This window comes from Balaenoptera ricei, chromosome 7 (assembly GCF_028023285.1).
Source record: "Balaenoptera ricei isolate mBalRic1 chromosome 7, mBalRic1.hap2, whole genome shotgun sequence".
Taxonomy (NCBI): Eukaryota; Metazoa; Chordata; class Mammalia; order Artiodactyla; family Balaenopteridae; genus Balaenoptera; species Balaenoptera ricei.
In genome coordinates this window covers 9121437-9135490 of record NC_082645.1, presented here as the reverse complement: position 1 = coordinate 9135490, position 14054 = coordinate 9121437, and the positions used below count along the sequence as shown (strand labels likewise).

The following is a 14054-nucleotide window of genomic DNA, read 5'->3' as shown; positions in this document are numbered from 1 at the left end:
TTTTTTTTTTAAACCTCCATACTGTGATGAGTTGTTTGTTTTTAGTTTTTTAAATTGAGATATAATAAACATGAAATTACATTAGTTTCAGGTGTACAACGTAATGATTTGATATTTATTTATACTGCAAAATGATCACCACGGTAAGTCTAGGTAACATCTGTCATCACACACAGCTACACAATTTATTTCTTGTGATGAGAAATTTTAAGATCTACTCTGTTAGTGACCTTCAAATATACAATACAGTATTATTTACTATAGTTACCATGTTGTACACCACATTGGATGTCTTTTTGTGTTTTTAATTCCTTTCAGTAACATTTTGTAGTTTTATTGTACAATTCTTTACTTCCTTGGTTAAGTTAATTCCTAAGTATTTTATTCTTTTTGATGCTATTGTAAATGGAGTTGTTTCCTTAACTTCCTTTTTGGATTTTTCTTTTTTTAAAAAAAAATATTTATTTATTTATTTATTGGCTGTGTTGGGTCTTCGTTGCAGCACGCGGGCTTTCTTTAGTTGCAGCGAGCGGGGGTTACTCTTTGTTGAGGGTGCGCGGGCTTCTCATCGCAGTGCCTTCACTTGTTGCGGAGCACGGGCTCTAGAGCGCTGGCTCAGTAGTTGTGGCGCACCGGCTTAGTTGCTCCACAGCATGTGGGACCTTCCCAGACCAGGGATCGAACCCATGTCCCCTGCATTGGCAGGCAGATCCTTAACCACTGCGCCACCAGGGAAGCCCGGATTTTTCCTTTTTAGTGTACAGAAATGCAGTTGAATTTTGCTCACTGATTTTGTATTCTGCTACTTTGCTGAATTCTTTTATTAGTCTTAATGTTTTTTTGTAGAATCTTTAGGATTTTATACCTGTGCGATCACAGTCGTCCCTTGGTATCCACTGGGATTTCCATAGATAACAAACTCTGCAGATGCTCAAGTCCCGTACCTGTGGTTCCACTTCTGTGTAGCCAACTGACCGCAGATGTTGTAGTGCTGTGTGTGTTGAAAAAAATCCCTGTATAAGTGGACCTGCACAGTTCAAACCTGTGTTGCTCAAGGGTAAACTGTATGTCATCTATGAACAAAGGTAACCTTGCTTCTTCCTTTCCAACGTGGATGCCTGTTTTTTTTTTCTTTTCCTGCCTAATTGCTCTGGCTGGAACTTACGTACTATATCAATAGAAATGGTGAAAGTAGGCATCCTTGTTCCTCATCTTAAAGGAAAAGTTTTCAGTCTTTTACCGTCGAGCATAATGTTCACAGTGTGCTTTTCGTATCTAGCTTTTGATATGTTGAGATACAGGCAGCCTCGGAGAGAGTGCGGATTCGGGTCCAGATCACTGCAGTAAAGCGAATATCGCAATGAAACAAGTCACACAAATTTTTTGTTTTCCCAGTACATATAAAAGTTATGTCTTTACTATACTGTAGTCTGTTAAGTGTGCAATAGCATTATGTCTAAAAAAAGTCAATATACCTACCTTAATTTAAAAAAAGTTATTGCTAAATAATGCTAGCCATCATCTGAGCCTTCACCGAGTCATAATCTTTTTGCTGGTGGAGGGTCTGGCCTCAGTGTTGATGCTGTTGACTGATCAGGGCAGTGGCTGCTGAAGTTGAAGGTGGCCGCAGCAGTTTCCTAAAATAAGACAACAGTGAAGTTTGCCGAATCAATCGACTCTTCACAATTTCTCTGTTGCAGCAATGCTGTTTGATAGCATTTTACCCACAGTAGAATTTCTTTCAACATCGAAGTCAGTCCTCTCGAACCTGCCACTGCTTTATCAAGTAAGTCTGTGTAATATTCTAAATCCTTGGTTGTCATTTCACCGGTCTTCACAGTATCTTCACCAGGAGTAGATTCCGTCTCAAGACACCACTTTCACATGAGATCCCCCTAAGCTCCGGATCTGTATCTCTGGATTTGGGTTAGTGGAGAAAAAATTAAGAAATCGTGCAACTGAGCTAGATCTCACTAGTTGGTGATTCTCCAGAGGAAAGTCAATGTCAGCATGGGGGAAAGTGAAACTCAATATCCCAGCTCCTAATACTCTGATCTACAGCAGAATTCAAATTTTACCCTCAGCTCTACAAGCTCAGTTGCCACTCTCCTTTAATGGAAACTTAAGTGCACACTGAAGGCAGGATTTGGCTCAAAAGACTTTCTACACCGCACTAAACATTCCTGTTGTTAAAAGCACCTTTACACATACATGCCGTTACAAACTAAGACTGAATTTCTGGACAAGATGTAAAATGCAGACTTTGGAGATGAGTGCAGAACAGTTTAAAGTATTTCACCAACTCCTCTACCAAAAACAAACAAACAAACAAAACCTTTGCCTCTTCCAGAGTCAGGCAACTTCCCCAGAGTCATCAGGCAGCCAGAATTTCCCAAGGATTCTGAAGATACAATTCCCTGTTTCTTGGATTTCATGACACCCTCCCCATTCCTTTAGAGAGGTATTTCATGGTTTGTATTTCTTTTTTTAAAAACTCATTAAAATTAATTTTGCTTTGAAAGAAAAAAAAAAAAGAAACCACTTTCTTTGCTCATCTGTAAGAAGCAACTCCACATGCACTAATGTTTTATCATGAGATTTCATCAATTCAGTCCCATCTTCAGGCTCCACTTCTAATTCTAGTTCTCCTGCTGTTTCCACCACATCTGCAGTTCCTTCCTCCCCTGAACTCTTGAACCCCTCAAAGGCGTCCAGGAGGGTTGGAATCAACTTCTTCCAAACTCCTGTTGATGTTGGTATTTTGGCCTGTTCCTGTGAATCAGAAATGTTCTTCATGGCACCTAGGGTGCTGAATCCTTTCCAGGAGGTTTACAGTTGACTTTGCCCAGATCCATCAGAGGAAGCACTATGGCAGCGATCGCCTTATGAAATGTATTTCTTAAATAGTAAGACTTGAAAGTCAGAATTATCCTTGATCCGTGGGCTGCAGAATGGGTGTTGTGTTAGCAGGCATGAAAACAACATTAATCTTGTTGTACATCTTCATCAGAGCTCTTGGGTGACCAGATACCCTGTCAATAAACAGTAATGTTTTGAAAGGAATCTTTTTTTCTGAGCTGTAGGTCTCAGCAGTGGGCTTAAAATACTCAATCTTGTTGTAAACCTGTGCTGTCATCCAGGCTTTGTTGTTGCATTTACGGAGCACAGGCAGAGTAGGTTGAGCATAATTCTTAGGAGCCCTGGGATTTTCAGAATGGCAGATGAACTTAAAGTCACCAGCTGCATTAGCTCCTAACGAGAGTCAGTCTGTCCTTTGAAGCTTTGAAGCCAGGCATTGGCTTCTCCTCTCTGGCTCTGAAAGTCCTAGATGGCGTCTTCTTCCATTATAAGGCTGTTTTGCCTACATTGAAAATCTGTTGGTTAGTGTAGCCACCTTCATTAACTATCTTAGCCAGATCCTCTGGATAACTTGCTGCAGCTTCTACATCAGCACTTGCTGCTTCACCTGGCACTTTTATGTTATGCAGGCGGCTTCTTTCCTTAAACCTCATGAACCAACGTCTGCCAGCATCAGACTTTTTTCCTGCAGCTTCCTCATCTCTCTCAGCCTTCCTAGAATGGGAGAGAGTTAGGCCCTTGGTCTGTAATAGGTTTGGGCTTCAGGGAATGTTGTGGCTGGTTTGATCTTCTGTACAGACCACTAAAACTTCCTCCATATCAGCAGTAAGGCTGTTTTGCTTTCTTATCATTCGTGTGTTCACTGCAGCAGCACTTCCAGTTTCTCTCAAGAACTTTTCCTTTGCATTCACAGCTTGGCTAACTGTGGCACAAGAGGCCTAGCTCTTGGCCTGTCTCAGCTTTCAACATGCCTTCCTCACTACGCCTAAGCATTTCTAGCTTTTGATTTAGAGTGAGAGAAGTGCAGCTCTTTCACTTGAACACTTCAGGCCACTGTAGGGTTATTAATTGGCCTAATTTCAATATCGTTGTGTCTCAGGGACTAGGGAGGTGCAAGTACAGGGAGAGAGACCCGGGAATGGTGGGTCTCTCGCGCAGTCAGAACACACACATCTGTGGATGACATTTGCTGTCTTTACATATGGGCGTGGTTCGTGGCACCCCAAACAACTATAGTCGTAACATCAAAGAACACTGACCACAAATCACCGTAAGAAGTATAATAGTAATGAAAAAGTCTGAAATAATTGTGAGAATTACCAAAATGGGACAGTGACATGAAGGGAGCCATGCTGTTGGAAAGTGGCACTGATGGACTTGCTTGATGCAGGGTGTTCACAGACCTTCAATTTGGGGAAAAAAACACAGTATCTGTGAAGTATATTAAAGTGAAGCACAATAAAACAAAGTATGCCTATACTTTTCTTCTATTCCTAGTTTGTTTGGTATTTTCATCATGAAAAGATATTGAATTTTGCCAAATACTTTTTCTGCATCAATTGAGATGATCCTTTGGTTTCTGTTTGTTTGTTTTTAATTTTTATTTATTTATTTATTTATTTTTGGCTACGTTGGGTCTTCGTTGCTGCACGCAGGCTTTCTCTAGTTGCAGCGAGCGGGGGCTACTCTTCATTGCGGTGCACGGGCTTCTCATTGCAGTGGCTTCTCTTGTTGCGGAGCACAGGCTCTAGGCACGCGGGCTTCAGTAGTTGTGGCTCACGGGCTCTAGAGCGCAGGCTCAGTAGTTGTGGCACATGGGCTTAGTTGCTCCGAGGCACGTGGGATCTTCCCGGACCAGGGCTCGAACCCATGTCCCTTGCATTGGCAGGCGGATTCTTAACCACTGCGCCACCAGGGAAGTCCCTGGGGGTTTTTTTTTTTGTTTTTGTTTTCTCCTTCATTCTGTGAATGTGGTGTATTATATTTATCAATGTTTGTATGTTGAACCATCCTTGCATTTCAGGAATAAATCCCACTTGGTCATGGTATTAAAGCCTCTTAATGTGCTGTTGAATCTGGTTTGCCAGTCTTTTCTTGAGGATTTTTGCATCAGTGTTCATAAGGGCTATTGAGCTGTAGTTTTCTTGTTATGTCTTCATCTGGCTTTGATTTCAGGAGAATGCTGACCTCATAGCATGAATTCAGAAGTGTTCCTTCCTCTTCAGTTTTCTAGAAAAAATTGAGAAGGATTGTGTTAGTTCTCTAAATGTTGGTAGAATTCACCAATGAAGCCACCTGGTCAGGGGCTTTTCTTTTTCAGATTTTTGATAACTGATTCAATCTCTTTACTAGTTATGGGTCTGTTCAGGTTTCTCTTTTCTTCTTGGTAGGTTTTGTGTTTCTAGGAGTTTGTCCATTTCATCTAAGTTACCTAATTTGTTGGTGTACAATTACTCATAGTATTCTCATGATCTTTTTGATTTCTGTAGAATCAATCATAATGTCCCCACGTTTGTTTCTGATTTTAACAGTTTGAGTCTTCTCTCTTTTTTTGTTAGTTAACTTAGCTAAAGGTTTGTCAATTTTGTTGTTTTTTTTTTTTCAAGAACCAAGTTTTGGTTTTGTTACCTCTATTTTTTGTTTGTTTCATTTATCTCTGCTCTAATCTTTATTATCTTCTTCCTTCTGCTAGCTTGGGGTTTTAATTTATTACTCTTTTTCTAGTTTGTTAAGATATATAAAGTTAGGTTGTTGATACAAATCTTCCTTCTTTTTTATATAGCTATGAATTTCTCTCTTTGCACTGCTTTTGCTGCATCCCATAATTTTTGGTATGTTGTGTTTTCATTTTCATCTGTCTCAAGATATTTTCCTATTTCCTTTGTGATTTCTTCTTTAACCCATTGGTTGTTTAGGAGTGTGCTGTTCAATTTCCACAAATTTGTGAATTTTTCAGTTTTCTTTCTGTTACTGATTTCTGAGTTCATCTGTTGTGGTCAGAAAAGGTACTTTGTATCATATTTATCTTTTAAAATGTATCGAGGCTTAATCTGTGGCCTAACATATGGTCTATCTTGGGAAGGTCTCATGTGCACTTGAGAAGAATGTGTATTCTTGGGTAGAGTGTTTTGCATATGTCTTTTAGATCTAGTTGATTTATTGTGTTGTTCAAGTCCTCTAGAGTGGAATATTGAAGTCTCCCAACTATTACTATAAAACTATTTCTCCCTTCCATGCTGTCAGTTTTTGCTTCATATATTTTGATGGCATGTTCTTAGATGTGTAATTATAAATATTAAATTTTCTTGCTGTATTGCTCTTTTATTGTGTAATGTCCACCTGTTTCTTGTAACCTTTTTTGATTTAAACTGTATTTTGTCTGATATTAGTGTAGCTACCCCGTACTCTTGGTTACTGTTTGCATGGAATATCCTTTTCCATTCTTTCACTTTCAACCTATTTGTGTCTTTGGATCTAAAGTGAGTCTCTAGTAGACAACATATAGTTGAATCATGGTTTTCTTTTTATCCATTTTGCCAATCTCTGTCTTTTGATTGGAGAATTTAACTCATTCACATTTAAAGCAATTACTGATAAGGAAGAGATTTCTGTCATCTTGGTATTTGTTTTCTACGTGCCTTATAGCTTTTTTGTCCCTCATTTTCTACACTACTGTTTTGTGTTTGTTTGCTTTTTGTACTGAAACGTTTTAATTCCCTTCTCATTTCCTTTTGTGTATATTCTATACCTGTTTTCTTTGTGGATTACATTTGACATCCTAAAGTTATAATCCTCTAATTTGAATTTATACCAGCCCATTGAGCAAGCTTTCTGAACCCTGGCCTTTTCATTTGTAAAATAGGAGAACCTGTTCTGCCTACCTCAAAGGATTGTTTTGAGGCCCAAATGTGATAATCAGTGTAAAGCTTATAAACCGTTGAACATATACACATCATTCACTCTGTTACCGTCATCTTTTCCTTGTACTTGCAATTATGTTCTAGACTTGACTAGGTAGATACAATAGGGGTTCTGAGTTGTAAATAACTATTAGCAATGTTTAGCAGCTCATTTTTAACCAGGCTTTCATAGAAATGTAACTATCCTGTTTTCTAGGTCACTTTTTTCTTCTTTAAAAACTGTAGTGGGAAGCAGCGGCATAGTACAGGGAGATCAGCTCAGTGCTTTGCGATGACCTAGAGGGGTGGGATTGGGGAGGGTGGGAGGGAGGCTCAAGAGGGAGGGGATATGGGGACATATGTATGCATATGGCTGATTCACTTTGGTGTACAGCAGAAACTAACATAGCATTGTAAAGCAATTATACTCCAATAAGATGTATCAAAAAAAAAACTCTTTTGATTCAACAAGTACATGTTAGGAACCTGCTGTCTTCAGCACACTATGCTAAGGCACATGGGAAGAGCAAGAACTCGTCCTGCCCTGACAGGACTGACACATGAGGAAACTTGTACAGCTGCCCAGGAGTGACCAGTGGACACGGTGGGACGGGCTCTGATTGCTGGGTCAGGGGCCTGGAGGAAGTGGGACTCGATTGGGCTGGGCTTGGCAGGATCGGGGAGCTGCACAGGGAGGGAAGGAGTGGAGTGCAGGGAGGAACAGCGTGAACAGCTCAGGTAGGAGTAGGAGTGGGGCGCTCAGAGGACACGTTCTCCGAGCAGGGAGCTGCAGGAAGCACCTTGCAAGTGTCACTGCTCTGCATTTTGCAGGTGGGAAAGTCGAGGCTCAAGAAATGTTTGCCTGAGGTCGCAGAACTAGTTAGTGTCGGAGTTGGTCCTAGAATTCTGCTGGACCCGTTGAGCCTCAGGCCAGTGCTTTGAAGAATGTACCGCGGCTTCCCTTGCACCTGGTTGGCCCTGGTCATATCCTCCTGAGCCTTAGAGTATTAGGAACCTTGTGTAAAATGATGGCACTTTGGGTTTTGGGTTTTGTTTTTCTTTTTAATAAATTTATTTATTTTATTTTTGGCTGCGTTGGGTCTTCGTTGTTGCACGCGGGCTTCTCATTGTGGTGGCTTCTCTTGTTGCAGGGCGCGGGCTCTAGGTGCGTGGGCTTCAGTAGTTGTGGCACGCGGGCTCAGTAATTGTGGCGCATGGGCTCAGTTGCTCCGCGGCATGTGGGATCTTCCCGGGCCAGGGACTGAACCCGTGCCCCTGCATTGGCAGGTGGATTCTTAACCACTGCGCCACCAGGGAGGTCCAATGATGGCACTTTGATCACCACACTGACTGTTCTATTGAAAGGTTTCAGAGTTTGAAAGGTGTGGGATGAAAAACAGACTGGGATACGTAGCGTAAATTCCCGACACACTCCCTGCAGCTGGAAAGAGTAAGAGGCGTTACAGGTCCCGATCTGGGGGGGACCCCCGGTGGGCTGCTGCGTGAAGACGCTCGGGCAAAGCCCTCTGCCAGCTGCGCGTCCCGAGCTCCACGGCCATGTGACTGAGCGCGCCTTGCTGGGGGTCAGGGAGACACTGCCTCACGGGGGCTCTGCTGGTTGCTGGTCCTGTTCCCACCCGTCATCCGAGGGCCCCGCTTTCTCCTGTGCCACACGCTCCGCTCGGAGCGTCTCTTCGTGGGCTCCCCGGGGACCAGCCGCTCCTCCCTAGGCAGGCTTATACTTGGCCTCACAGCCTGTTCAGAGACAGCAGCTAAAGAGCCGTGGGTAGCAAATATTCCCTTAATCTTACCAGTTGTGTGTTGCATAGATTTTTATGGGCACTCTGCTTCTACACATACCTGTTTCTTTTAATTCTTAATATGTTCAGGCACACTATCAACATATGAAGTTAGTGGCATTCAGCAAATATTTAAGAACCTACCGTGTTACATGGTGCTTTAGGTATTTTGAGGGTCCAAGGGGCTTGAGTTAGAACCAAATGGGATGTCAGGCTTGGAAGCCCTTTGGCCGTGCAGCACCGTGCCTGACTGAGGGCACGTTGTTCAGTGACGCAGCATCTGGCCTCAGGGAAGCTGAGTCTTGCTGGAAAGATCCAGCCCACTGCTCCCTGCAGCAGGAGGTGCCTGTGCCGAGCCACAGTGGGCGGGGCGGGGGCCCGGGGTGCGGGAAGGCCGGGGGGGGGCAGATGGGGGCGGCCTCGGCTTCCACGCGCCTCGGGAGGTGTGCGGCGGGGAAGGAGCAGCTTCTGCACACGTGTGAGGGTTAGAAGACTTGACCTCTGACCTTGGCTTGCTTCTTCGTGCCGACGGAGTGTGGCTTGCACCCTCTCTTCCCGCTGGCTTGGGTGGAGCCAGTGGCTGCCTCGCCCCTGAAGCGTGTGGATCTGCAGCCCTGAGGCCCACCTCGTGGTAACACGTTTCCCTCTTATCGTGATAACCCCTCGCGCCCCCTCCTCTAGTCTGACCTCCCAGTCGCGGTGGCCCTGGCCCCGGGCAGGTGGCTTGGACCAGTGGTGGGCACTCAGTAACTGTCTGTGCAGTGAATTTCTCCACTAAGGGATATGCTGTTCTGTTGGCACCTGGGTGTTCTTTCCTGCTCTCTGATTTCTTCGTCCTGCTCACCCGTCTGTATCTTCTCCTTGCAGATGAAGCTGCTCAACTTATACATAAAGAGGGCGCAGACCACAAACAGCAACAGCAGTTCCTCATCCGACGTCTCCACGCACAGCTAACGTGGCGCCAGAGCCCCGTGTAGCCCTGGAAGCCATCGGTGGTGCCTCTCAGAGAACTCCCCCTCCCCGCCATCGGCTGCCCAGTCAGTACCAGGAGGCCCGCAAATATTTATTACAATCAGTATTTTGATCCCTTCCAGCTTTTGTGTAGAATCATACTGGTATTGAATGTAAAGGAAGCAAGGCCTGCATTGCATCTTCCTACAAAACAAAACAAAAGGAGTAAGAAAAGAAGAGCCATACTTAAACCGTCTCGTCCAGCCTGCTGAGGTCGCAAAACCGTGTGTGTGGGGTGCAGTTTTTAAAAATCAGAGCTCTCTAGCCGATACCTGGTAGAAAGTAGCATTTTCTCTTCAGTTAATAAGATTGGAGGAGGTTGGGTTAAGTTGTGTTTCTCTTTCATCTCGGCCTCCTTGCTTCTGGACGTGGCCTGTGTGGGGCAAAGCCCCACGCCTTCCACGCCTTCCACAACTGACACCATGAAAGGGTTTGTACGTTGTGAGTTGTGTTTTGAGACCTACTAAGAACATGAATCAAGTCTTGGCAAGAAGTGGGAGAAAAGCCTGAAGATGGCCTTTTAACGAACACGTGGTATCGTGCTCACCGTCTCCGGACTGGAGGCTGACGCCCTGCGCGGTCTCCTTCCAGGACGGGCTTCTGCCCCTCTGAGCAACCCCACCGATGCCGCCCCTGCCCCAGAGCTGCCACTTGAGAGACTTCTTAGAGGTGAAACCCAAACACAAAAATCAAGGTAAATCGACAGCCTTGGTTAGCGTGTGCTTGAAATGGCCCTTCGTGCTGCGTCGAAGATACCGGAGAAGCTGCTCGTTTTACTGCCGAGATCCTGGGAAACACTATTTAACAGCGCTTCCCCCCCGTGACCCTGGCCCCTGGTGGTGCAGATTTAGGGCCCCCTCGCTTCCCTTCCCCAACCCGCGCCTGAGCGGCTCGATTCTAAGATGGTCTCGGTTAGTCTGGTAAATGGCAGCCCTGCCATCTCAGTTTTGAATTCTCTGTTTAATTTGGGATTGAGATTAAAGAAAAATCTAGAGAGACCAGCTATCAGGATCTTTTTTTTTTTTTTTAATTTTATGGACTGAAGTACTTGCTTTATCCTCTGTTGAGAGAATCATGGTTTTAAGGAAAATGTAACTGTGGTGTGTGGCGGATCGCAGAAAAACAGGATTGGAAACACAGGTTTAGAGTCAGATTCTTCAGTGAGAAACTTACCCCTTTAAAATTTCTTCTTGAGGGTTTCACTGCTTCAGTGAAAGCAACTCAAGATCAGGACTCTGGTTAACAAAGTTTGGAGTAAAGGCTTCAAGCCAAATGGAAGCTCAGTGCGGTCAGGAAGGCGGCTGTCGTCTCTTAGATTCCACCGTAGCCCCTGTAAACGGAACTGACTTTTCCATATTGTTAATGAGGTGTTTGCTGCTCTGGCGCCCAGTCCCCGCAGCTGCCAGGCTGTGTGGCTCTCAGCCCTGAGCTGCACAGCCCCGCACGTAGCTTGTTTTCATTCCGAATCGACTTCAGATAACTTTATGCGGAAATAGGCACTGAAAACGGAGGTCGGGGAGCAGCGAGGCCGGGGCGCCTTCACTGCGTGCGCGTGCGTGCTGCGTGCGCGCGCTGCGTGCGCGCTGCGTGCGCGTAGCGGGTATCCTGCACGTGCGGGAGGGCCCGCGCTGCTGCCCTTGAGGGAACTTCGGGGGCGCGCTTTACGTGGTCTAACGTTATTGGCTTCTTTTCGGCTCGGAACCTAGCAGGAGCAGGCCTTACGTCCATTGCTGTTTGTTCTTACGTCACTCGCGGGGTCGCTTTCTTGCCCTCTGCCATCGTCAGCGTCTGATGACCCCTCTGGGGCAGCACCTGTGTTCCGCCAGGTTATTTCCGAGTCCTTCCTGGCGAGCGCGTGTGGAAAGGCCTCTCTCCTTCAGCTCGTGGACGCCCAGGTGGCCGCGGCCCCGCCCGCGCTCGGGAACGACCTTGAACGTGGCCGCGCGCGTCCTCCTGGCGCTCACAAAGGGCTAGCCTTGAATGTCACTTGCCCAGCCTTGATGTCCCGACCCAGCGGGAGCCACGCGCTCCCGACCGACAGCTGCAGCTGCCCTGCCTCGCCGCCTCCCTGCAGGCGTCCTGTTTGGATGAAACGGCAGAACACAGGCGAACAGAGCACCGGAGACTCGGTCCGCCTCCCCCCCTTGGCCTGACTGTCCAGGGCCCCGAAAAGCCCCGACGCCACCGCTGGGGCCAGATCGCCGGGCTCCTGCTTCCCCTCTCGCTGCTGAGGCCCAGGGGGAGGCGCGTGGCCTTCCTGGGGCCACTGCAGCCACGGGCCGCCCGCCACGGCCCCACTAGCTTCTCAGTCATGCAGCTGCACCTGATCCGTCTCCTGAATCTTTTTCTTGCCCCACCACCCTTAATTTATCAAGCATAATATTACACGTTAAAGAACAGCAAATAAGAACTTTGTAGAATCCCACCAGGACATTGCTAACCATGATATTTGGAGATGAAAAAACTGCTCTGAAAAATATCAGCCACCAAAATAGTTTTGTCAGCACTGTTCACACGCATGGTCCCCACACCCCCAGGTTGGGTTTTTGGTTTTGGTTTTTGGTTTTTGGTTTTTTTGGGCTTTTTCATGTTACATCCATATCTGTATTTATATCTTATTTGTTTCACTTTCAAGTGTATCATGGCAAATGTACAGATTTTTTGTTGTTGTTAATAATGTGCTAGGATTTGCTAAAAAAGAAAACAAGAAAAAAAAACCCTTTTGAGTTTGCTCTAGAATAAATGAGACTTAATTCAGTTTCCGACGTCCGAGTGGTTTGTTGTTGTTGTTTTTTTGGTCACGGTGCCTTGTAGGTAGCTTATCCCGTCTCTGTGACGGCAGAACGAGGCTACATTTCTGAAGGATCGCGGGCCTACATGGAGGCGCTCGTGAGGTCAGCAGGTCGGACTGCAGGGGGCCCGGGGCCCAGATCAGGCGGCTGTCAGGATGGAGCCTGGGGGAAGGGGAAGGGCCTGGCGAGCCACGCCGCCGTGGAGCTGGTCTGCAAGGAACCCGTGCACGGCCCCCAGGGGCGCTGGGCCGCCTCTTTGGAGCCTTACTTTTGCTTTCGGAACGATTTTGACTCTTCCGTCGCGTTCCGTGAGGCATCTCAGTATCCCTGCCTGGTGACCTTGAGCCCCTTTCCCCCGTGGCTCACCTCCTCCTGCCCGTTTGACACGTGAGCTCGGCGTGATCACAGAGGCTGGGTTCAAATCCCGGCTGCCCCCCTCACCCCCTCGGGCCAGTGTTCTCACGGAGAAACCGGAGTGAGACGGACCTCGTGGAGGTGCTGGGAGGGGCCGCGGGTGATGTGGGTGAAGCCGCGGCCCTGCCTCCTGCTGTGGGTGAGGGAGACACACGCGTGCGAGGCTGTCACCACCCCACCCCGCCTCCGGGCCTGGCGCGCGGTCCACCCGTTACCCCGGAGCAGACGCGGAAGCCCCCGTGGATGTGCCGCGCTCAGGCGGGGCTGGCGGTGCACTCTCTCTACTGGGGTCTCTACCTCCAGCCACCACTGTCCTCCTTATCCCAGGGCGGCCAGGAAGCCCCTGCTGATGGCTGTGTGTGTGTGTTGGGGGGGGGGGGGGAGGGAGATGCCCACCACAGCAGCGGGGCTTGACTCCGGGGGATCTGAACGGTCTTCTCTCCGGAAGGCGCCCCTTTCCACTCACAGTTTCGCACTCAGTTGTAAAGGTTGCAGGACTCGCTGCAGCTGTGCAGGGGTTCCAAGGTGAAAACTGCCTACAGACCACTGCTCTTGACGTGCTTGGGTCATGAGGGGAGGGGGTGGGGAGGAGGGGCAGCAGCTGACAGGCAGCATTAAATAGCATCATGGGCGAGGCACTTAGACTTCTGAAGTACTCTCATGCGTGGCAGTTTTTTTTTTTTAATTAGTTTTTATCTTTGGGTGCGTTGGGTCTTCGCAGCTGCACGTGGTCTTTCTCTAGTTGCGGCGAGCGGGGGACACTCTTCCTTGCACTGTGCGGGCTTCTCATCGCGGTGGCTTCTGTCGTTGCGGAGCTCAGGCTCTAGGCGCGGGCTCAGTAGTTGTGGCTCGCGGGCTCTAGAGCGCAGGCTCAGTTGTAGCCCACGGGCTTAGTTGCTCCGCGGCATGTGGGATCTTTCTGGACCAGGGCTCCAACCCACGTTCCCTGCATTGGCAGGCGGATTCTTAACCACTGCGCCACCAGGGAAGCCCCGTGGCAGCTTTCTGATTTTCATACCAATCCTGAGATACAGGTGAGGAACTTGCCCTCATGTCCCCTTTCCAGGTGGGGAAGTTGAGAGCCGGGCAGAGCACCAGCTAGATGGGGGTGAAGGGACTCGGGGCCAGACCCCAGGCTCCTCCCCACGCTTCACACATCCTTCCTGACTTTCCAGGGGGCACCTCAGAATCCCCTGGGGAGCTGGTGGAGCGGAAGGCGGAGTCTCGCCCTGGTGTTGCTGATTCTGTAGGGCTGGGGTGTGGCCGGGGGATGGGCATTT

General features: G+C 47.5%; 1 protein-coding gene across 19 annotated transcripts in view; it reads left to right on the top strand.

Annotated features, from left to right (window-relative positions):
* Positions 1-12326, top strand: part of CLASP1 (cytoplasmic linker associated protein 1) — a 261428-nt gene extending 249102 nt beyond the window's left edge. For all 19 annotated transcript variants that reach the window (XM_059927669.1, XM_059927668.1, XM_059927673.1 and 16 more), the window contains one exon: positions 9425-12326. In XM_059927669.1, coding sequence (XP_059783652.1) covers positions 9425-9511 — 87 coding nt within the window. In that variant the 3' untranslated portion in view covers positions 9512-12326. The remainder of the gene's footprint in view (positions 1-9424) is intronic.
* The last annotated feature ends 1728 nt before the right edge of the window (positions 12327-14054 follow it).